This window comes from Orycteropus afer, unplaced genomic scaffold (assembly GCF_000298275.1).
Source record: "Orycteropus afer afer isolate SDZICR_OR568_19922 unplaced genomic scaffold, OryAfe1.0 scaffold00114, whole genome shotgun sequence".
Taxonomy (NCBI): domain Eukaryota; kingdom Metazoa; phylum Chordata; class Mammalia; order Tubulidentata; family Orycteropodidae; genus Orycteropus; species Orycteropus afer.
Window position 1 is genome coordinate 5,905,016 of NW_006921701.1, and position 24,016 is coordinate 5,929,031.

Consider the following 24,016-nt stretch of genomic DNA (forward strand, 5'->3'; position numbering starts at 1 on the left):
TTTGTTGAGTTTTTCCTATTTATCTAGTCCTTGTCTATGTTCTAAAATATACTATTATATATAAAATATAATAATAAATAAGATGCAAATCCATACCTGCTAGTGTAGAGGTTGCTATGAGTTAGAGATGGCTCGATGGTACATAACAACAACAAGTGTGGAGAAAGAGATCAGTAAAGAGATAACCACAATACTCTGAAAAATTATACATACGGCTGTGTTGGTGCTGTGGACACAAATAAGGGGGCACCCAGGTGATGGAGCAGAAGGGAGAGGACAGTTAGAGAAGAACTGTGGGCAGATGTGACTTGTGGAGGCAAGTAGGAGTTATTCAAATGTTGGATGGCTGGGATGGAAAAGCACAAATACTCTGGACTGAAGCAGAGGCAGGTGAAAACCCAGGAGTTCAGGAAACTGCCAGGAAAGAAGAGTTAGTCATGTGAAGAGAATAAAGGGATGATGCTGGAGAATTAGTTAGTCAAGAAAGACCCTGAAGCACCTTGAAAATCCTTAAGGAATGTGGCATTTATCCCAAGGGCAATAGGAAGTCATTGAAAAGTTTTAGCAGGTTTGTTTATTGAAATAAATATCCTGGCTGCAGTATGGCAATTAGTTTTCAGGAAGCGCGACTGAAGAGAGAACAATTATGAAGGGTTTTTTGTGGTGGTGTTTTTTTTTTAATTAATAATTAAAGTCAAAAATAACATTGGCTTAAAATAGGGAAGGAGCCCTGGTGGCACAGTGGTTAAAGGGCTCAGCTGCTAACCAGAAGGTCCATGATTTGAACCCACCAGCTGCTCTGTAGGAGAGAGATTTGGCAGTCTGCTTCTGTAAAGGTGGGCAGCCTTGGAAACCCTCTGAGGCAGTTCTACTCTGTCCTATAGGATCACTACAGGTCGGAATTAGCTGGAGGGCAATGGGTGTGAAATAGGGGTGCCGGCAGTGAGAATGGAGAAAAGTTAGTAGACTCAATTGCTGTAAGGTAAGTGCAATCATTTGGATATAGGGGTTATTAGAAGTAGAAGTGAAGGAAAGAAAGGAATTAACTATCCTTTGCTTTCTGGCTTAGGGAACTAAATGAATGGTGAGGCCATTTCCAAAGACAAGGAATTCAGAAGGCAGAGCACAGGTCTGGTGAACAGAGATGAGGGCAGAGGATGAAGTTAAGGTCATACTGCAAGTTCATACCAAAAACCAAACTCACTGCTGTCGAGTCGGATCCAACTCATAGCGACCCCTCCTTGGATTTCCGAGGCAGTATCTCTACAGAAGTAGATTGCCCAACCTTCCTTCCGAGGAGTGGCTGGGGGGTTTGAACGGCCAGCCTTCTGGTTTGCAGTCAAGTGCCTTAGGCGCTATGGTACCAGAGCTCCTTGGAAATTCATAGACAAGCAGATAATAGTCACAAATCTGATTCTTGATATAAATTCTCTCTCCCATCCCATTCTCAGGCCTTGGTCAGCTTTAGGAGGACCTGGAAACCAAGCTGAAACTACAGGTCACCAGAGCACACCTGTGTAGATCTGACTTAGTGTGTGGGATGCAGCCTGGGCATCTACATTTCTATCATTCTAAGGCACAGCAAATACTGAAAACTTTGGCACTCCATTATGTAGTGTGCCTGTATTGAATCATTTAAATTATCTTGAGCCATTTCATCATTTTGTACTTGGTAGAAAAACAGAACCAACTTTCTTTTGTATACCATCAAGGGCTTCCTGTTTCATAGGTAGTACCTGTTTGCTTCAGGGAAGGAAACCAGATAGGAAAGAGGCTATGATAATGAATAAAAGATCAGAGACCAAGATTGGAAATCCCTGAACATAGGTGGAAGTTGATGCTAGGGTAAACACACTAGCTTCCCATGTTTTTTAATTGTAGAGGGAGAAAAGGATGGAAAAAAATGAAAATTATAGGATGTAAATTACTAGGGGAAGGAAGTAAAAGGAGATGCAGAAAGAACTGCCAGAGATAGAACCAAGAGCAAATCAAAGAACACCGGGACGGGATATGGATATGGGTGGCAGGCTGTCCCTTCACAATGTGCTTTGATGTACCACAGTTTAACTTTTAATTTATTTAGCTATTAATTTATTTTTAATTGCCTTTTGCTTTAAATTTGCTATAGGACATGCTAGGAGATTTGTTTACTCCCATAGAGACACCAGAAGCTCAAAACAGAGGCTTTCTCAAGGGACTGTTTGGTGGAAGTGGACAAACATTTGACAGAGAAGAGCTCTGTGAGTAAATTTAGAAAACCTGTGTGTGTGTGTAACTTAATGAGATCTCAAATTCTAGACTAGGTTCTTTTTGCCTGTATCTTAAAGTTTGATTATCTATCTTCTTTTATGACATGAAAATCATCCCTGCTTATCAGATGTGAATAAAATTGGTCACTTCATGTTTGGAAATAGTTTAACAAAAATGGTACATATAACTCATACAAATGTTGAGCAAGCTAATGGATGTGTCACTGGCTGCTAGATCATACCTTTAGGGGAGAATGGTGATATTCAATTATTAAAGCTTGAAAAAAAAAATTGAATCTACTTGCCTTTTACCATTGCTAGAAAGCAGTTTCTTTATTCAGAGTACAAAGCTTATCAACACTACAAAATAAATTACTCTCAAGTTCTACCAGTGAGACTCTCAAGTACAATAATGGAAAAGCAGTAGTGAGATACTAGGGAACATTTTCAGAGAGATGACAAGAATGTATTTTCCAGGCTCTTCCACCACCAGTTGGTCTTCAAAACCAAAACTCTTATCTCTTGAACTTTTAACTATGTGAAAGATCTAGGTGCCTCCGTACAATAGAGTATATTTGGTCACATAAAGGAAAGATGCTTGATACATGCTACAACATGGCTGAACCTTAAAAACATCATGCACAGTGAAAGAATCCAGGCACAGAAAGCCACATATTATATGTTTCCATTTATGTGAAGTATCTAGAATGGGGAAATCCATACAGACAGGAAGTCCATTAGTGGTTGCCAGGAGCTACAAGTGGGGAATGAGGGCTTCTTCTTGGGGTGATAAATATGTTCTAAAATCATGTAGTAGTTATGGCTGTACAAATCTGAATTCAGTAAAAATCAATAAAGCATAAAAGGATGAATTGTCTAGTATGTGATTAAATCTCAATAAAACTGCTATTGGAAGAACATCTAGGTTCCATCCTTAATGTTCTGCTCTTGGGAATGCCCACTAAATTTCTTCCAAGATGGCTTTCTTTCAATAATCTTTTTTACTTCATTAGAATTAAACAAAACTGAGCTTTGTAAGTGGAGAAAAACTTTAGTCTTTCATAAAGCACAAATTTTTAACATACGTTCAGTAATGTTCATCATGCATCTATCCCATCCCATAATATTTACAGAGAGACAGAGAGAGAGAGAGAGAGAGAGATCTTTTATAAAGAGAGAGAAGGACCCCCCCCACCAAAAAAAAAAAAAAAAACTGAAGAAAAGTTGAGGCCTACAAAGACCAATATCAAAATGAAGAGAGAAATGTTATAATGAAGATGTGGGCAAAAGTTTCAGTTAAAGATCAGGACTGAGATTGGAACAGACAGTAATATAGATATGCAGGAGGCCATGTGGGAGGCCTAGTGGTACAAATGGTTAAGCACTCAACTACTAACCAAAAAGTTGTGGTTTGAACTCACCCAGCGGCCCCTCGGAGCACAGTCCTGGTGATTTCACTTCACAAAAGACACAGCCTTGAAACCTACGGAGCACGGTTCTAGTCTACAGCACAGGCTCCATGGGTCAGAACAGACTTAATGGCAGTGAGTTTGGTTTGGTTTTTGATTTGTATGAGGTTTGATATGATGTGCAGTTACACCATATTTTATGTAATCCATTAAAAAAATCCAGAAGCTCATGTAGCATATATGGTAACAATGTCTCCTGCAGTCTCTTTCTTAGGTATTTTCCTAAGTGCTAACACACACTTACTCTAGCTCCCAGCAACCACCAATCTATTTCCTATCTCTATGGATTTGCCTATGCTAGGTATTTCATATAATTGGACTCTGTATTCTTTTTCTTAGTATGATGTTTTTAAGGTTCAACCATGTTGTAGCATGTATCAAACATCTTTCCTTTACATGGACAAACACATAGACATAATAGGACCAAATACATTTCTCTTTTAATAAGAATTATGACAAAAGAATTTAATATAAATACTTTGTTTTGTTGACAGACTTGAATGATTATATGAATTTCTGACAAAACGCTTTAATTTTCTATGGCTTGAATTCTCAGTTGGGGAGGCTTCTGCAGGAAAAGCATCTCGAAGCCTTGCCCAGCACATCCCCGGACCAGGCAGTATAGAGGGGATGAAAGGCGCCGCGGGAGGGGTGATGGGAGAGCTGACCCGCGCACGGATCGCACTCGATGAGAGAGGACAGAGGCTAGGGGAGCTGGAAGAGAAAACTGCAGGCATGATGACCAGCGCAGAAGCATTCTCCAAACATGCCCATGAGGTATAGTACCTAAGTAAATATAGGCACCTCCGTATGGTAGAAACTTTCAACTTTTATATTCCCCACAAGAAAGCTCACACAGAGCGGCCACAGTAAATAATCCTGGGTGAGAGCCAGAATACCCTGGATCTTATTATAAGGATTATAATTACCCCAATATTTGGGGCCTAAAGGTATTTTAAATACTGTAATATATTGATTTTTTTTATTTTAGGGCATAATTAAATGAAAATTATCTAGTGTGTCTGATACATTGGCTCTATATTGTATATCAGCTGCTTAAGAGGCATGTAGGTAGATTATGTGATCTTCCCAAGAAGGTATAAGGGGCAGCGGAGGCTAGGATCCACATACTCCATTTTGTCTCAATCGTTAAAAGTCATTTCCTTTCAGTCTTTATAGCTTGGATTTTAAAAACATATATATATATATATATCTTTCTCATCTGCACTTTATTACCAGAATAAAGAATCCCATACAATTTTTATAAGTTTTGGAATTTAGTTAGATATGCATGATTAACTTATTATGAGCTTGCTTTGATTAGCACTTTAAAAAAATTTAAACATCTTATGATGACTTTTTTTCTTTGCAGTTAATGCTCAAATATAAGGATAAGAAATGGTACCAATTCTAAACTTCTAAAGACGCTGTGACTGCTTTGAGAAACCATTATTCAGGGAAACCAAATTGTTCCCAGCATCACTATTCAACTGCTAGAAGCCAGTTTCTTCTACAAAATGTTCCATTACAATCCATCTGAAGTCATCATAAGGAAGACTTACCAGAGACATTGTGCAACCCAGAGGCTGGAACCGTGATCAAAATCCCAAGATATGGCTGAGTTTGCCTTTTCCTATGTGGGACAGGGCTATCATCTTGGCACGTTGTTTGCTAAGGATTTACATTTAGGAACTATGGGAATCCTTCTAGTTTGGGAAAAAAAAAAAACCAACCCTGTATAAACAAAAGCATTAATGCACTTAATGAAAAAAAAAAAAAAAAAACTTTGCATGATAAATTAACATCTCAAGAGGAAAAGAAAAAAAAGCATGTGTGACAGAAGAAAAAAGATTTATGGTAAATATTTTTATAAATTGGGCTACACCCTACAACTTAAAAATCTGCATTAGAAGATATCAGTGCATTTCAAATATATTTGCCATACCCAACAGAAAAAGAAAACAAAACAAAATAAGCCCAGAGTTTTGTTCTCATCGTCTGTAACTTTCCTTACACAGAAGACTAGCACATGATCAGTCTTATGGCAGGAGTGTGATTAACGTTCTTTTCTCTCCGTTATATTTCATATCATTCCCGGTTCTCGATCATAAGCAAGTATTGCCAGTAGAGTAAACTATTCCCAATACAATTATTTCCATTTTTGTCACCTTCAGTGGATTGCTATTTTTAGACAAAAGCCATAGATTTGGGTCTCGCCTCGAAGCACGTCTCATCCTGAGTTGTCCTCCGCAGGGGAGTGGATGATGTGTTGGGGAAACCACAATACAGGAAAAATGCAGTTCGTTTTGAGAATTGATTTCACGTAAAGTGAAATCTCCCTCACGCTAGAGTTTCAGGTTCAAAAGCGGTATGTTTGTAAAGCTCCATTTGTGTCTTTGTCTGCCAATTCCACAGTATGTTACTGTTCAGACCCAGTGGTTCTTCACTCCAAAGGTGCTCCTAGCAGCCTGACAGTCACAGAGCAAACTGGCCATTCTCTTTAGAATGATCCGGTAAAACCCTGGTTCATGTTTTGGGAAAGAGATTCTGATTTATTACATTTTTTATTAACAAGGGCTTTCATTAGAAAATACTTTTCAGTTCAATACTTGATATTGAAAATCTTTATAAAAAGTTGTGGTGTTTTTAGCTATCTTGGCATCAGTCATTATGACAATAGAAATGCATGGGAAATTTAATGATACAAAATCAATTATTTTATCACTTATTAGGCCAATTAATAAAAGCTGTGGAAGTCAATGGCTTTTATTAATTGGCCTATGTTGACATACGAAATACCCATTCCTTGATAAAAATTCTTTTAAAAATGAATAAAAAAATATATATGTACTTACCATGTTAAAAATATATATCTCTGTCATAACTCAAAAGGCAAAACAAAATACAGACTCTACAGGAAGCACTAAAGGTAAAGCAAAATAAAGACCCTGCTGTCGTTATTTAATGTGATTCTGGAAGTCAAGTCATAGCAGTAAATATATGCAAGACCCGTGCTGAAATACTCTGTTTCTTCAAAGTGCATCTGTTTTTTGCTTGTTTTTTTTTTTTTTTTTTTAAGTTAAGCATTTTTGCTTATTGAATTTTGGTTTATCAAAGTATTACTGGCTTTTTATTTATGTTTTTAAAGAATTCTCCATTTTTCTGAAATCCAGATTATCTTAATGGCCAAAAAATAGTATTCTGTTTCTTTAGATGGTGTTTTTTTGTTTCTTTTTATTTTTTTGAAATGGCACATCCTTTATAATGTTCTTTGTAAGTGTGAGAAGAGTAAAGATGATTGAAGGAGCTAAAAACTGTATGCCAGGATAGCATTTCTCAGAGTCCTTGAGTTCTCCTGATTTCTGAAAAGATCCTTTCCAGGAATCTTCCAGACTCCTGTGAACAGCCTTAGGGTAACAGCTTGGCTTGGGAATATGGACATGAGACATAAAATTATATAATAAAAAGGGAACTTGAAATGAAAATTTAGAAAACAGCAGCAGCTGAATTGCATTATTACTACCATCAGTTTCAAGGACCTAATCTTCTGACTTTCTAAACAAATATGTTATCATTTCTATATTTAAAAAAAACAAAAGAGTGAAATATTAACTGATTTTAGGAGAATGAAATTCCATCTAAAATGATATCAAAGTCAATGAGTATCTCTAAAGCCTCCATGTAAGATTTGCTTTAACTTGTTTTACATAAGAGTTTTTCAACAGGAGCACAGTTGCCAGATAGGTCTTTGTCATGAGAACTGGCCTGGGCACTGCGGAATGTTTAGTAACATCCTTGGCCTCTGTCCTCTAGATGCCAGCAGCACCCCCTAGGAGTGACAATCAGAAGTGTCTCCAGTATTGCCAAAATTGTGCCCAGTTGGGAGACACTGTTCTACATCCTTTAGGAGACAGATTGAGTGTGAATATGTAATATATGCCTTGTATAAAAGTGTACATCACACATGCACAGTGTCTTAACAGGATAAATAATTTTACCCAAAAATTATATGTGTGTTTCATATGCAATAAAAAATAATTCTGGAGAAAGCCTATATGAACCAGTGAAAAATAACAATTGCAGGATATTTTAAAGCATACACATAAAATACCAAAAAGGACAATGTAGTATTTAACAGTAGAAGTACTTAAAGTTCTATCTTCAATGAATAGATCAAATGTTTATAACAAGCACATCAATTGAAAGTAACAGGTGCTTCTGACATGCTTGAAAAGAATACATCCTTTAAAGTAGTTTAAATACGTACTGCAACATTGTTTTTATAAACCCTTTCTTAATATAAGGGCAACGTCATCCCATAAACCCCTGATTAATGGAATCTAAATTAATGAGGTTTTACTGTATCAAAATTATTTTTATAATTCAAAGAGATAGCAATAACAAGAATCTAATGTAGATGTGCTTTTTCTCTTTGAACATTTCCATTCTAATGTACTGACCTTAGCATATACACGTAAACACCCAACACACACCTTACCACCACCATCACCACCACCACTACCACCATCATCATCATCTTTGGAAAATGAGTACTGTTAATCCATATAATTCTTTGCATCTTTCATCTTTAAGATTTAAATGTCTTCCCCCTATCTTGAAATATAAGAAAAACAGTCCTAGAAAAACAGTGAGAGAGAAAATGACTCAGAGCCTTATTTTTCATAAAAATTATATTAAATTTCCTAAGGTGTCATGAGAAGATAAGGCCTGCAAACTATAATGTCTACAAGTGGACCTCATCTCCCTGTGACTACAAGAGATAAGCCCCTCTTAACGTTTCAGTAGAATATGGGCCTTTTCATTCCGTTCATCAGTGAGAAGCTAGAAGTATTTGTTTTCTGGTTCTAATCACATGAGCAATAATCCCTGCCATGAGAACGTTCATTAATCTTGGGGTGAGGGGGATGACTGATTTATCATTTACCAAAACCCCTACGAAAGCAGTGATGCTGACGTTGCTTCTCACAACTTCATTCATCTCCAGACTTAGTGCCCACCCATCATCAAGCTCGTCGTCTGACTGCAACTTTGAAGGACAGTGACAGAACTGAGATGTGTCCAGTGATTCAGTCACAAGGACAGTTTTTCAGATCTCTTACATAGTCTTTGAGTGATTCTTAATCCAAATCCAGGTCTCTATCTCTCAAATTCTTAAGGGATTTTGAGGAAAGTTTATTGTTGGAGTCCCCTTTTCATCATGGGATCCCAATGTACAGGATCTGTTTGTTATCCACATTAAGGGATCACCATGGCTTTGAGAGAAAAAAAAAAAATATATATATATATATATGAGTAAGAGTGGTTGAAGAAGATTAAGATAGGCTCCTTGAGAACTGATTACAATTTGGGCAGAAGGGAAAATGAAGCAGGTCTGGAAAGGAAGCTAAAATTTTGGCTTAGAATCACTGGGACAACTTAGGAATATATCTGTGCGGTCAGTCTGTCCTCGTGGGAAAAAAGAACATAGTTCAGAGAAGGCAATGCCAAGTGGAGTTGAGACATTTGTATCAGGCCTTGCCCTTTGTGTCGCAAGAAAAGTGGTAGCCTCCAAAGCTTCACCTCTGTCCTTCTCAGCCCCAATCACATTTTAGGTACTGTTTCACGTGCACGCTGCCTGGGAACAGAAATGCTTGTCAATAAGTTAGGTGCTTGGGTTGAGCATTATCTTTACTATATACTGTTCCAGGAAGTATGGTTGTCAACATAGCAAGTTTAGTGTGTATGTTTGCACAGAACCTAGCCCTGAGAGGATGAGATGCAGAGGGAAGGTGTGACTTGGGAAAGGAGAAGTAAATGTCAGTTAGGTGCAAGAAGGTGAGGGTGAGGCGGGACACGGGAGCCAGAGTAAACTGGAAGAGGCATTCATGATGAACCGGAAGCAGAATTGGCTGCCTTTATTTGTATTTTACCTAGGGGAATGATTCTCAGCCTTGGCCATATATAAGAATCACCTGAAGAGGTTTTAAAATTCCCAATTATATCAAAGTCCTTTGCAGTGGAAACCTGATGCAATGGAAACCTTATTTTTCTAGGTCCCCAATCTGGTTCCAGTCCAGACAAGGTTGATAGCCATGCTATCAAAGACCTCTTGAAAAAAAAGACCTCTTGCCTACCTTGGCTGGTGCCCCAGCCCTACCTCTTAGAGGGAAGGGAAGGCAAGATGGAGGGGACATGTCTTGAGTTGGTTATTTGCTCTGTGTTTCACAAAGAACAAAAGTGTGTGTGAATTTCTGCCCAGGCAGTGTCACGTTAACTCAATAACTTTGTCTTTGTGATAATCTCCTATGTAACTTGCTCATTCGTTACTCCAACTCAGACATCTAGGTTTTTAGTATCTTGCACATGTGATATCACAAGATACCAGAAATATCCCAACAAATTCAACAGCATGTAAAGCTAAGCGGGATTCCCAATAGTTGAACAGTGGTAATTCTCAAAACAAGTATTTACTAAATCTGGTCCAAATTTATTATTCATTCTTCTTTTGGAGGACACATGAGTACCAGGTACCTATTCTGATATAGGTATATTTTGTTGGACTTAGTCTTCGCAAGAAGGGAAAACAAGCTTTCTTTTTTGATTGTTGTCTTAGCTCCCAAGGCCACTTGAATTTATTTTCTTAATTATTGGACATGTGTTTAAAGGAAAAAGAATGCCTGTAACTCACTGTCTGACCTTCAGTGTCCTAAGAGTGCTTACAACGCCTAAAGGGGAGAGTCCAGCCTATCAAAGGCTATGATACCCAATGAGAAAACAATTCAGGGAGTTATCGCCTCTCGTACTACTTCCCTTCTGGTAATGACCCACCTTTCTCAACTGCAAAACCAAAAAATAAACTAGTTGGTGGTTTTGGACAATTGTACACAGGATCAAAATCTCTAATAACTTAAATTTTTTAGTAAGTAATTATGTGATGTTTTATTCTAGGAAATAAGAAACAGATGACATCATTAATGTATCTTTCATCTTCAGAATTTTTGCATCTTTTCAGAAAATGACAGATTACTATTTTTCTGTTGCATCAGCAATTGTGACTATACTTAACAAAATTCTTGTAGTCTGTAGAAATATCAATAAAATTGTATATGTTTGTACATAGATGCTCTCTTATGTCATGATGTCATGCACTACTGATGATTTTTGTCAAGGTTAAATATGGACAGAGGTAAGGCCTTCATTTGCAACATTGAGAACTATGATTTTTCAAAGTGTAATTTAAAAAACAAAGGTGGGGTGTGGGGTGGGGGAACAATGTACATCATATTTGAACTAAAAAAAAAGGAAAAAAAATTAAACAAATTCTCAAAACTCAGATCTTGCTGTTGTTGTTGGGTGTCATCGAACCGATTCTGACTCATAGTGATCCTCCAGGATGGGGTAGGATCCATAGGATTCCCAAGGCTGTAATCTTCGTAGGAGCAGGTCACCAGGTCTGTCCCCCAGAGCCAGCGGGAGGGTCAAGCCACTGGCAGTCCAGTTAGCATCTGAGTGCTTAACCATTGCACCACCAGGGCTCTTTTAGAGTTTACTAGATTTCGTTTATTTAAAAGGCTTGAAATATTGAGCCATTCAAAATGTCCAGCACATTGGGGATGTGGCCAAATTTTTCTTGGAAGATTTTGAAGGTAACTTTTTTAAGGATGCTGATGGATTTTTACCTTTGGTGAAGGACAAATAAAAATAAATTTAGTGAGAGTTTTGCATAAGAAGTTGAGGTTGAGTAAGATGTTCCTACAAATTTAACAGACTTCACTTCCTCATACCTTGTCAGATCCAGCCTCACTCTCCAACCAGGCAGGGTTACGCTAATATGGGTTGATACCACCACCTAGTGGTTCTGGTGAACATCCACTAACCCCACACCTCCAAAAAGTCTCCAGAAAGAACGTGCTCTCCAGCTACTCTGGCTTTTTGTCAACATAGCTTTTTTCTCCACCCTTTCCTTATATTTACCTACACCATGGCCTTAACCAACTAACCTTATTCTTCCAAATCCTAATTATCTCAGGAGCATTTTCCCCCCATACCCACCACTCACAGTTTCCCGCCTCATTTTGGTTCTTTATAAAAATTAAACAAAACTAACCAACCCTAGGTGACAACATGTTTCTCAATTAAATGTACAGATACAAAGACAGATCCTTTAAATACCCAATGCCCGGTTCTTCTCTTCACAATTCCCTTCCTCCCTCTGTCCTTTCCTTTCTCCTCCCTTCTTTATGTTCCATCCAAAAGTCACTGGCACATCTGAGCAGGTTGGTAATGGCAGCTCCATATAAGGACTGCCTTGGAGCAGGTGAGAGGGCCAGGCCATAGGAGGATGGAGTTGGAGTGGGGTGGCAAGTGTAGCCCTTAGGCAGTCAGTAATGGTGGCCTATGTGAGCTAGGCATTGGAGCAGGGCAGAAGGGTTGAAGTGGGTTGGAGGAACCGGGCATTTATGTAGTCTCAAAGTATCTTCACAAAAAAATACTTGTTAATAATAAAGAAAAAAATACAGTTTTACACTAGAGTAACCCAGCAGACACCATCTTAATCAAGTGATCAAGGTTAACACCACCAATAAGAGGGCAAACCAATGTTATGTGCCACCTGACAGGATGTAATGACAGCACAGACATTTCTTCCGTGATATTCCTGAAAAAAAAAATGCATAATCTGTGTTTACCATGAGAAAAATTGAACAATTTGGACAAAACCAGATTGACAGATGCTCTATAAAATGATGGTCCAGTATTCTTCAAATTTTTCAAGATCATGAAAATCAAGGAAAGATGGATGTTGCAGATTTAAGGAGAATAGAGAGAAACACAACTGGGTGAACAATGTGCTCATGGATTGGAGTCTTTTGTTCTAAATGACATCATCGGAGCAATCAGTGCAATTTGAGTGTGGTTTCCCAGCGGAGTGGGGTTCTTTGTACTATTGTTGAAACTTTTAAGTTTGAAAGCGTTTCAGAATAAAAATATATTGTTTCAATTTTGTTGAATTACTTGCATTTCAGTGACACTGTCTTCTATCTAACCTAGCAAATGGTCAGCTGCTTTATGGGTTAAACAATGTTTTTGTGATTTGGCTTGGGAATCCAACTGTAATTAAAAACATTAACTTTTTAGTTACGCAAATAATATATGAACGCATATTTGTAATCAAACCAAACAATAAAATATTTAGACAAAATAAGTGAGTTTCCCTTGGTCACCTCCTACCCTTCTCTATCATCAAGTATTAGATACATTTCCTTTTAAACATTTTTCTATGCTGAAATTGCTTATGCATTTACCAAATGTCTTAGAGATCTTTCTGTCAGTATTTATAAATCATCATTTTTAATTCATTTACATGATTCCATGGTGTCAATAAAGGTAATCTGTTTAAACCATTATCCTATTGGTAAGCCTGTAGATATTTTCCTCATTTGATATTGTAAACAAGACTTCAGTGAACATTATTGTATATGCCTTTTGCATAATGTGTGCAAGGGTTTCCCTTGCAAAGATATTAAGAGGAAATGCTGAGCCAAAGGGCATGCTCATTCTAACCTTTTAAATAGATAATATTCAAATGGTCGATTAAACTGTTATTCCCTCAGTGTAGAATTCTCGCCTGTATTCAGTATTTTTTTTCTTTTACTTTTCACAATCTGAAGGTGAAAATGGCATCTTATTATTTTTATTGGAATTTTCCCAATTACTATTGAAATTGGACATCATTTTACATTTTATATTGGACACTCATTTCCTCTTCTGTGACTTGCTTATAACTCTTGGCTAGTTTTCTGAAGAGTTGTGTTCTATGGTACCTTGTAGAAGCAACCTGGACCCCACCTGAAACTTGCTTCAGATGTTGAGACTGAGGACACCACACACCCATTGAGAAGGTGTGAAAAGGTTTATTCCTCATGGGTCTTTCTGGAGAGAGCAGGGTGGTCCCTTAGCTGGTCCTAAAATGGCTTGAGAGAAAAGGAAAAGAGACTGGCTTGGGGTTTTTCTGTGGCCGGGGTGTGGGGCTGGGGGTGAAGGAGCCCTCATGCGGAAGGAGCTTGCATGGTTTGAACCTCCTGCCAACAGCAAATGAGGGGACACCCACACTTTCTTATCAGCTTGCCCAGATGTGAGGCAGAAGGAGAAGAAATGGAATCAGACCCTTTACTAAAGGATATTTATCCACTCACTGAATTTTATGATAATTCTGGAAATTGATGTAGGTTATTTATTTTCTGTAAGTTATTTTTCCTTGCTTTTGAGTCCTCTCCCTCTTGCTCTGAAAGACAGCTTCTGAAAGAGGAAGGTTTATATGACCTCAAGGCAAGGGGAGAGAGGTCTTGTACTGCTGTGGTGTCTGCTATGAGTTCCTCTATGCCAGTGGCTGGTCTGTTTTGACCCTTGAGCATCCTTCCCTGATAGGTGCTCAAGTGTAATTGGTAAGAGTGCTCTCTTGTTCTGGACAGCGCCCTGTGGTCCTCACTTGTGAACTTGCCTCACCTTGGCTGTAGATCTCTTTTGGAATCTCTATTTTGCCTTGGCCCCTAGGTTAGACTGTTCATCCCACAGCCTTTATAGCATGCTCCCCACTTTCACCCTCAGCTGCTGCTTAGGCCCATGGCCCTGTGGTATAAATCCACTGGCTCTTAGGTACTGACTACATCTACGTTTCCCATGGGGCTGGGGTAGCTTCTGGATACATACCCTCCATGCCACACATTGTTATTAGGTATCCAATCAGCTCTGGTTTATAGTGGTCCTGTGTAACAGAACCAAAGAATTCCAGGTCCTACATCGTTTTCACAATTGTTGCTAAGTGGTGCAACCACTGTGTCAGTCCATCTCATTGACGGTCTTCCTTTTTGTTGCTAACCTTTACCAAGCATGTTGTCCTTCTTCAGGGACAGGTCCCTCCCAGTAACATGTCCAAAGTATATGAGATGAAGTCCTGCCATCCTTGCTCATGAGGAGCATTCTGGCTGTACTTCCTTCAAGACAGATTGTTCATTCTTCTGGTATTGTTGTTGTTAGGTGCTGTCAAGTCATCTGCAACTCACAGCAACCCCATGTACAGCAGAACACGGCCTGTTCCTGTGCCAGCCCCAAGATCTGTACTATACCTGCACCCCATTGCAGCCACTGTGTCAATCCATCTTGTTGAGGGCCTTCCCCTTTTTCATTGACCCTCCCCTTTACCAAGCATGATATCCTTCTCCAGGGAATGGTCCCTTCTTACAACATGACCAAGTAGGTAAGACGAATTCTGGCCATTCTCACCTCCAAGGAGCATTCCAGCTGCATTTTTTCCAGGACAGATTTATTAGTTCTTTTGGAAGCCCATAGTACTTTCAGAGTTCTTCAATAACACCACAACTCAAAAGCATCAACTCTTCTTTGGTCTTCCTTATTCATCGTCCAGCTCTCATGTGTATAGGAGGTGATTGAAAATACCATGGTTTGTGTCAGTTGCACCATAGTCTTCAAGGAGATATCTTTACTCTTCAGCACTTGAAAGTGGTCTTTTGCAGCAGATTTGCTCAATGCTATACAACGTCTGATATCTTAACTGCTGCTTCCATTGGTGTTGATTGTAGAACCAAGTAATATGAAGTCTTTGACAACTTCAATCTTTTCTCCATTTATTGTGATGCTGCTTATTGGGCCAGTTGAGAAGATTTTTGTTTTCTTTACATTGAGATATAATCCATACTACAGACTGTAGTCTTCAATCTTCATCAGTAAGTGGTTCAAATCATCCTCACTTTCAGCAACCAAAGCTGTGTCATCATCATATCACAGGTTGTTAATGAGTCTTCCTCCAATCCTGATGCCACGTTCTTCTTCATATAGTCCAGCTTCTTGGATTATTTGCTCAGCATACAGATTGCATAAGTATGGGGAAAGGATGCAACTTTGATGCACTCCCTTCTTGATTTTAAACCATGCAGTATCCCCTTGTTCTGTTTGAATGACAGCCTCCCTGTCTATGTACAGGTTCCTCATGAGTACAATTAAGTGTTCTGGAATTCCGATTCTTCTCAATGTTATCCACAGTTTGTTATGATCTACACAATCAAATGCTTTTGCATAATCAATAAAACACAGGTAAACATCTTTCTGGTATTCTTTGATTTGAGCCAAGATCCATCTGACATCAGCAATGATATCTTGTTCCACATCCTCTTCTGAATCCAGCTTGCACCTCTGGAAGTTCCTTGTCAACATACAGCTGCAACCATTTTTGAATTACCTTCAGTAAGATTTTGTTTGCGTGTGATATTAATTATATGGTTCAATAATTTCCACAATTCAAATACATCAATTCTTTTTCAGTCTTCTTTGTTCATTATCCAGCTCTCACATATGAACTCACTGCTGTTGAGTCAATTTGACTCATAGCAACCCCTCCTTGGGTTTCTGAGGTTCTAGCTCTACAGAAGTAGATTGCCCAGTCTTCCTTCGGATGAGTGGCTGGTGGATGTGAACCACCACCAGATGCATGTGAGGTTATTGAAAACACCATGGCTTGGGTCAGGCACGCCTTCATCTTCAAAGTGACATCTTTACTTATCACTTTAAAGAGGTCTTTTGCAGCAGATTTTTCCAATACAATAAATACATCATTTGATTTCTTGGCTCCTGCTTCCATGGGCATTGATTGTGAATCCAAGTAAGATGAAATCCTTGACAACTTCAATCTTTTTTCTGTTTATCATGAATGCTGCTTATTGGTCCAGTTGTGAGGGCTTTTATTTTCTTGATGTTTAGGCATAATCCATACCAAAGGATATAATTTTTTATCTTCATCAGTAAGTGCTTCCATGCTACACAGGAGCTGAGAATGGCTCAGGAGAACCTTGGTCCTCTCTCTGCCAAACCCCCATTTTCATTCTTTGGCAGACACTCTTCCCAGAGTTCCAACTAGAGAGGAGGACTACTTTGATTTCCTCCTCAAACTAACATTCACCATCCCCCTCTGAGATAGAACCACAGGGAAGAAATTCTAGAAAAAATAAGTCTCACCACGCTCTTTTACTGAATTCAAGGATTTCCTTTTACTTCCTCTTCCTGTCTCCCAGACATCCCCCATGTCTCATCTTCCTTTCCCCAAGGTGCATTTGTGTCTCCCACTTCCTGAAGCCATAGTGGCTGAATGGCTTTTCTTCTTCCAAAATAGACAAGGAAGACTGAGAAATCCATGTGTATGAATTATGGTGTTGGTGAAGAATACTGACTATAACATCAACTGCTAGAAGAAGAACAATCAAATCTGTCTTGGAAGAAAACTGTATTGTAAGGATAATAAAAACAAACCAAATCCACTGCCATAGAGTGAGTTCCAAAGTAGAACTGCCCCATAGAGTTTCCAAGGCTGTAAATCCTTATGGAAGTAGACTGACACATCTTTCTCCCATGGAGTAGATGGTGGTTTGAACTCCCAACCTTTTAGTTAGCAGTCAAGAACTTTAACCACTGCACCACCAGAACACCTTGTATGCCTAATGTTGTTGGTATTGTTATGTGCCATCGAGTCTGACCCGACTCATAGTGACCTCCTTAGGTTTCTGAAGCGGTATCACTACAGAAGTAGATTGCCCCATCTTCCTTCCAAGGAGTGGCTGTGGGTTTGAACTTCTGACCTTCTGGTTAGCAGTCAAGTACCTTAGGCACTACACTACCAGAGCTCCCTGATATAGATAATAGGTATAGACAGATTTTTTTTTCTCTAAGTTAAGCTTAAGATGTTATCTCTCTTTCAAAAAAGAAATCCTATTGAGACTTTGGAATGACAGTGAATTTATAGATTAATGTTGTTGTTGCTGCTGTTGTTAGGTGGGGTCGAGTCAGCTCCAACTCACAGCAAAATGAAACACTGCCCAGTCCTGTGCCATCCTCACAATTGTTGTTGTGCTTGACCCTGTCATTGCAAGCCACTTTGTCTATTCATCTTATTGAGAGTCTTCCCCTTTTTCTCTGACCCTCTATTTTATCAAGCATGATATCCTTCTCCAGGGAATGGTCCTTACATGACAAAGGTGGGTGAGATGAAGTCTGACCATTCTCACTTCTAAGAAGAATTCCAGCTGCATTTCTTCCAGGACAGATCTGTTCATTTTTCTGGCAGTCCATGGTATTTTCACTATTCTTTGCCAATACTACAATTCAAAGGCATTGACTCTTCTTTGGTCTTCCTTATTCATTGTCAAAACTTTTGAATCCATATAGGCTATTAGGGGGCTCTGGTAGCATAGTGCTTAAGGCACTTGACTGCTCACCAGAAGGCTGGCGGTTCAAACCCACCAGCCACTCCTCGGAAGGAAGGTTGGGCAATCCTACTTCCGTAGTGATACTGCCTCGGAAACCCAAGGAGGGGTCGCTATGAATCGGGTCTGACTCAACGGCACATAACAATAACAACAACATAGGGCATTAAAAACACTATGGCTTGGGTTAGGTGCACCTTAGTCTTCAAAGTGACATATTTGCTCCTCAACACTTTAAAGAGGTCTTTTGCAGAAGCTTTGCTGTAAAATATATCTGGGAGAAGGAAGATGGCATCATACAGATAATCTGCACATTCAATCCCTCTTCCAACTGAGACTTTGAGTAACTAGAAAAAAAAAAAAAAAAACGCACTGCCATCGAGTCAGATTCAACTCATAGCAACCCCTCCTTGGGTTTCCAAGGCATTATCACTACGGAAGCAGATTCCCCAACCTTCCTTCCGAGGAGTGGCTGATGGGTTTGAATCACCAGCCTTCTGGTTAGCAGTCAACTGCCTTAGGCACTATGCCACCAAAGCAGATACAAATAATGATACTGAAGTTATGAGCAAATAAGAAGATAAAAATATTAGATTCAGTGAAGGTGAAGAAAGAGAGGTTTAACAACTGGAAAAAATAGGGAGGCCTGCCCAGCCAGGAGAAAGAGATGGTGAGGAATCATTAGAAACACAAAAGAGTTCAAGGAGAAGGTAAGAAAGAGGGGGAATAATAATAATAATAATGGAACCCACAGGTATGGGAGACTAAGAATAGCCATGCTGGGAGTTTTTCAAGGTGAGCTGATACTTCGAGGGGGAGTGAAGATCTTACTGGGAAATGGATCAAGAACCCCCCTTGGCTTGGGCTGCCAAGGAGTCCAAAAGGGAGTGGGAGAAAGGGAGAAGCTCCTGCCAAGTAGGGGGAACCCCAGAGTGCACTCAATGGGCTCGGATCCAACTCTAAGCAACACTTTTTGGCTCAGACTGGATCTGCGTACTGAGATTTTGTGACTTGCTGATTCACCCAGAAAGGAGTAGACCTTTGTCTTTTGGAGCTACTCTCAGATTTGAGCCACAGGACTTTGCCTGACAGCTGGGTAACATCTTCAGCGGAAGGCCCAAGAAGGAAACAGGCTGCCCTGCCCATGCCTGCATCACTGACTGAATTATGCATAGTGCCTAAGGCACTTGACTGCTAATCAGAAGGCTGGTGGTTCAAACCCACCAGCCACTCCTCGGAAGGAAGGTTGGACAATCTACTTCCATAGTAATACCACCTCAGAAACCCAAGGAATGGTCACTACGTGTCAGATCTGACTCAATGGCAGTATGTTTAAACATGGGAAACTCCTTCTGGCTTTCCATCCTGGGGTCGCTTCTTGTGGTTTTTTGTTTGTTTGTTTGTTTTCCTTTTCTCCCCTCCCTCATCCAATAGGAGAAACATATTAAACTTCCACTAGGCAACCATAGCTACTACACTGAACACTTCACCCAACAGACTGGTAAAACTAATAGCTCCTGTGCCACAGTATCAATGACAGATGATGGATAACACCTGTTTGTCCCAACTTCAAATCCCCTTCATGACAAACAGAGACCTTCACCCACACCCCCACCAGTGATTCCACCAACACAGAGAGAGCTAAAGAGTGACCCAGTAAAGCCAAATTAATAACCAAAGAAGTACAGCTCACTTCCAGATACAGTAAAACATAAAATCAGGGTGAAATGAATCAATACATACCTAACAATTAAAGACAACTTCAGAATATCTAGGAAACAATAGACAACCTCAAATAAAAAAAAAAAAAAAAAAAAAAAGGACAAGAAAATAGAAACAAAAGCCCAGAGTAAAGAATTATGTATCTTAGAGGAAGAACAAGCAATAGAAGTATCTGAGAAGGAATTCAGATGGTATATCTAGAGGATCCTCCAAGAGCTCAAAGAAACTATAAACAGAAACAATGAGAAGACAGAAAGTACTCTGGATGAATTCAGGAAAATCATTCAAGAACAAAATAACAAAACAAATACACAATTAGAACTCATACAAAAACAGCAATTAAAAATCCAGAAGATGAACACTAAAATTATGGAGACAGATAACACAGTGAAAGAACAAAAGTATAGACTAGAACTAGCTGAAGAACATATTTCCCAGCTACAAGACAAATCCCTTGATGTCAGCCTGTATGAAGAAAAATAAGAACAAAGATTTAAAAGAAATGAAGAGAACCTCAGAGTTACGTGGGATGACATGAAAAGAAACATATGCCTGAATGGAATACCGGAACAAAAGGAGACCAAAAAAAAAAAAAAAAAAAAGTGGAAGACTTGCTAACAGAAAATTTCCCTCATATCATGAAGGAAGAAAAGATATCCATCCAAGAAGCTCAATGAACCCCCATACAGGATTGATCCCAAGAGAAAGTCACCAAGACATATAATAATCAATCTTTCCCAAACCACAGACAAAGAATCTTGTGAGCAGCTAGGGAAAAACAAACTGTCACCTAAAAAGGACAACCAATAAGACTAAGTTCTGATATCTCAGCACAAACCATGCAGGCAATGGGATGGGATATATAAAGTCTTGAAGAAAAATAATTGCCAACCAAGAATTATATATCCTGCCAAACTGTCCCTCAAGTATTGAGGGTGAAATCAAGACATTCTCAGACAAACAGAAATTAAGAGAATTTGTGAAAAACAGACCAACCTACAAGAAATGCCAAAAGGAGTGCTTCCAAAAGAGAAGCCACAACAGAGAACAACAAATTAAAATCAAGACACTTGACACCACCACCTGGAAACCAAATCAGGAAAAGATTCTCAAAATAAGCTCATAAGAAATGTATATAGAGAAATAAAGGAGTCAATCTGCAGATGACACCAGCAACAAAGCAAATAGAGGGAATAAGTTTTAATGGCAAAATTTCCAAATGGAGAGGACAGGACAATGTCTTTATAGAACAGACTGTTCCAAACTTAGGGAGATAAGAGTTTACTTCAGGGTAACCACAAAGAAAATTAACAATCCTTATAAGTAAACTCAGGAAGAAGGAAAAAAACAAACAAACAAGGGATTAGTAAGCACAAAACCAACAATAATGAAGAAAAGACAAAAAGCACTTGATAACAAAATGAACTCAGCACAGAAAAATATTTGGAACAAGGAATTCACCAAAAGCACAACAAAAAACACAAAGAATGATAGCAATAAATTCCTATCTATCAAAAATTACACTCAAAGCAAATGGACTAAATGCACCAGTCAAGAGAGAGTGGCAGATTGGACAAGAAAATAAGACCTATCAATACACCTACAAGAGACCCACCTTAGACATTTTTAAATGAAAAACTAAGGAGTGGAAAAGCTATTATCAAGCTAATGACAACCAAAAAAGAGTAGAAGTAGCAATGTTAACTTCCACTAAAATAGACTTCAAGGTGAGAAACAGCATAAGGGACGAAGAAGGATACTATATGATGTTAAAAGTGTCAATTGACCAAAGGGACATTACCATAATAAATATCTCTGCACCCAATGAAAGAGCTCCAAAATACACAAAGCAAATATTAACTGAATTGAAAGGAATGATACACAACTCTACAATCCTAGTAGAAGATTTTAACACACCATTTTCAATGAGGGACAGAACAATTAAGAAGGAACTCAACAAAGATACAGAAGAACTCAACAACACAATCAAATAACATGACCTCATAGACATATGCAGAGCTCTCCACCCAACAAAAGCATAATACACATTCCTCTCCAGTGCACATGGATCATTCTCCAGAATAGACCAGATGTTAGGAAACAAAACAAACCTCAATAAATTCAAAACCATTGAAATACTACAAAGCATCTTCTTGGATCACAATGCTATAAAATTAGAAATCAATAATAGGAAGATTAAGGGGGAAAAAAATCAAATATGTGGAAACTGTAATACACTGCTCAAAAGCTACTGGGTAACAGAAGAAATAAAGTGTGAAATAAAAAAAAAAAAATTCCTAGAAACAAACAAGAATGAAGATACACCTTACCAAAACTTTTGGGACACAGTGAAAGTGGTGTCTCATGACACTGACCACAATTCACCCCAATGCAACAGCTCCCCTCCCACTTCCTCCCGATTGTTACCTCTTTCCTCTGTCCATCCCTCCATGTACTCCTGCTCCCTGAGCTATCTCCCTGCATACAAACAGCCCTTCCTTCTTCCATGATTGCTCTCTCCAAGGAGTGTATCTACTTCAGGTAGATGTTCAACTCTTATGCTTGTCTTTTGTCTGGAAGCCACAGGTGTTCGTTCAATTCCCATCCTGAAGGGCAGCTAGGGACCATAGTCTCAGTGGTTCCACCAGACTATATCAGACCAGCAAACCTGGTCCCTCCTTTTTTTTCCTTTCCAAATGATTTTGAGTTTTGTTCCACATTGTTCTTCCTCTCTATCCAGGATCTCCTACATAGAAGATCCTCCTTCGAGTGGCCAACAGTGGTAGCCAGGCACCATCTACTTCTTCTGGTCTCTTAGTTGTATAGACTGAGGACTGCATGGTGTACCAGTCATGAGGACTAATTGTTTCCATGAATCTTTGGTTTTCTTCATTTTTCCTTGCTCTAGACAAGGAGAGACCCATCATTGCATCTAGATGTCTATTTGCAAGTTTTTAAGATCCCAGTCGGTACTCACTAAAGTAGGAGGTGGAGCAATGTTTTGTGTAGTATGTTATGCCAATTGAGCTTGATGTCCCCCACAACCATGGTCCCAAGCCCACAGGTTCAACTAGTCAGTCCCTCTGGGTAGCTGGGTGTGACCAAGAAGTGACTACAACCTTGTCCCTTGTCAGCTCTATTATACCCTTGGGAATTCCTACAGAACATACAAAAACACTTGTAGAACCACTGTCTGCTAACCCCATACATAGTCTTGGGTACACTCCCTGCTGCATAGACATACCTAATAGTTCAGCCTGCCGACCCATCTATCCACCCGTATACCCATGTTTGCCTTCACTGGCAATGCAGTACTGTATGTGCAAAAGGGTTCATCTTTGTTGTCTGCACCTCCCATGTACCTTTCTCTGTTTTCCTCTTCCTCAATGACACCATGTCGATCACTCACATTTGGTATGATGCCCTTCTCTTCACCCAAGTCAATACTTATCTCTACCTATCTAACAGTGTTCCCTACCCTACCCTCCCATCCCTCATAACCAACAAAGAAAATTTCCTTCCATATATAAACCATTCTTTCACTTTTACAATAATGGACTAATACAATATTTGTTCTTCAGTGATTGATTTATTTCACTCAGCATAATGTCCTCCAAGTTCATCCACATTTTGCAGATTCTACATTATTCTTTAGAGTTGCATAGTATTCCATTGTGTGGATGTACCACAGTTTGGTTATCCATTCCTCAGCTGATGGACACCTAGATTGTTTCCAACTTTTTGCTATTGTAAATAGTGCTGTGATGAACATGGGTATGCATATGTCTGTTCTTGTCATGGCTCTCACTTCTATAGGATATATACCTAGTAATGGAATGGCTGGATCAAATGGTATTTCTATTTCCAACTTTTTAAGGAATTGCTATACTGCTTTCCACAGTGGTTGTACCATTTTACAGTCCCACCAGCAGTCTATGAGAGTCCCAATTTTTCCACATTCTCACCAGCATTTGTTATTTTCTGTCTTGTTGAACTTTGCTGCTAGTGCTGGGGCAAGATGGTATATCATTGTTGTTTTGATTTGCTTTGGTAGCCTAGTGCCTAAGGCACTTGACTGCTAACCAGAAGTTAAGGAAGGAAGATGGGGCAATCTACTTCCGTAGTGATACTGCCTCGGAAACCCAAGGAGGAGTCACTTAAGTCGGGTCCAACTCGATGGTACAACAACAACAACAATGGCTAATGATCATGAGCATTTCTTCATATGTTTGTTGGCAGCCTGAATATCCTCCTTGGTGAAGTGTCTATTCATGTCTTCTACCCATTTTTTAATTGGATTATTTGTCTT

The 24,016-nt window shown here is 39.1% G+C and overlaps 1 protein-coding gene across 1 annotated transcript in view; it reads left to right on the forward strand.

The window, feature by feature from the left end:
- Positions 1-5,132, forward strand: part of STXBP5L (syntaxin binding protein 5L) — a 471,051-nt gene extending 465,919 nt beyond the window's left edge. Inside the window, exons 25-27 of the mRNA XM_007943886.2 lie at positions 2,129-2,240; positions 4,275-4,495; positions 5,091-5,132. Coding sequence (XP_007942077.1) covers positions 2,129-2,240; positions 4,275-4,495; positions 5,091-5,132 — 375 coding nt within the window. The remainder of the gene's footprint in view (positions 1-2,128; positions 2,241-4,274; positions 4,496-5,090) is intronic.
- The last annotated feature ends 18,884 nt before the right edge of the window (positions 5,133-24,016 follow it).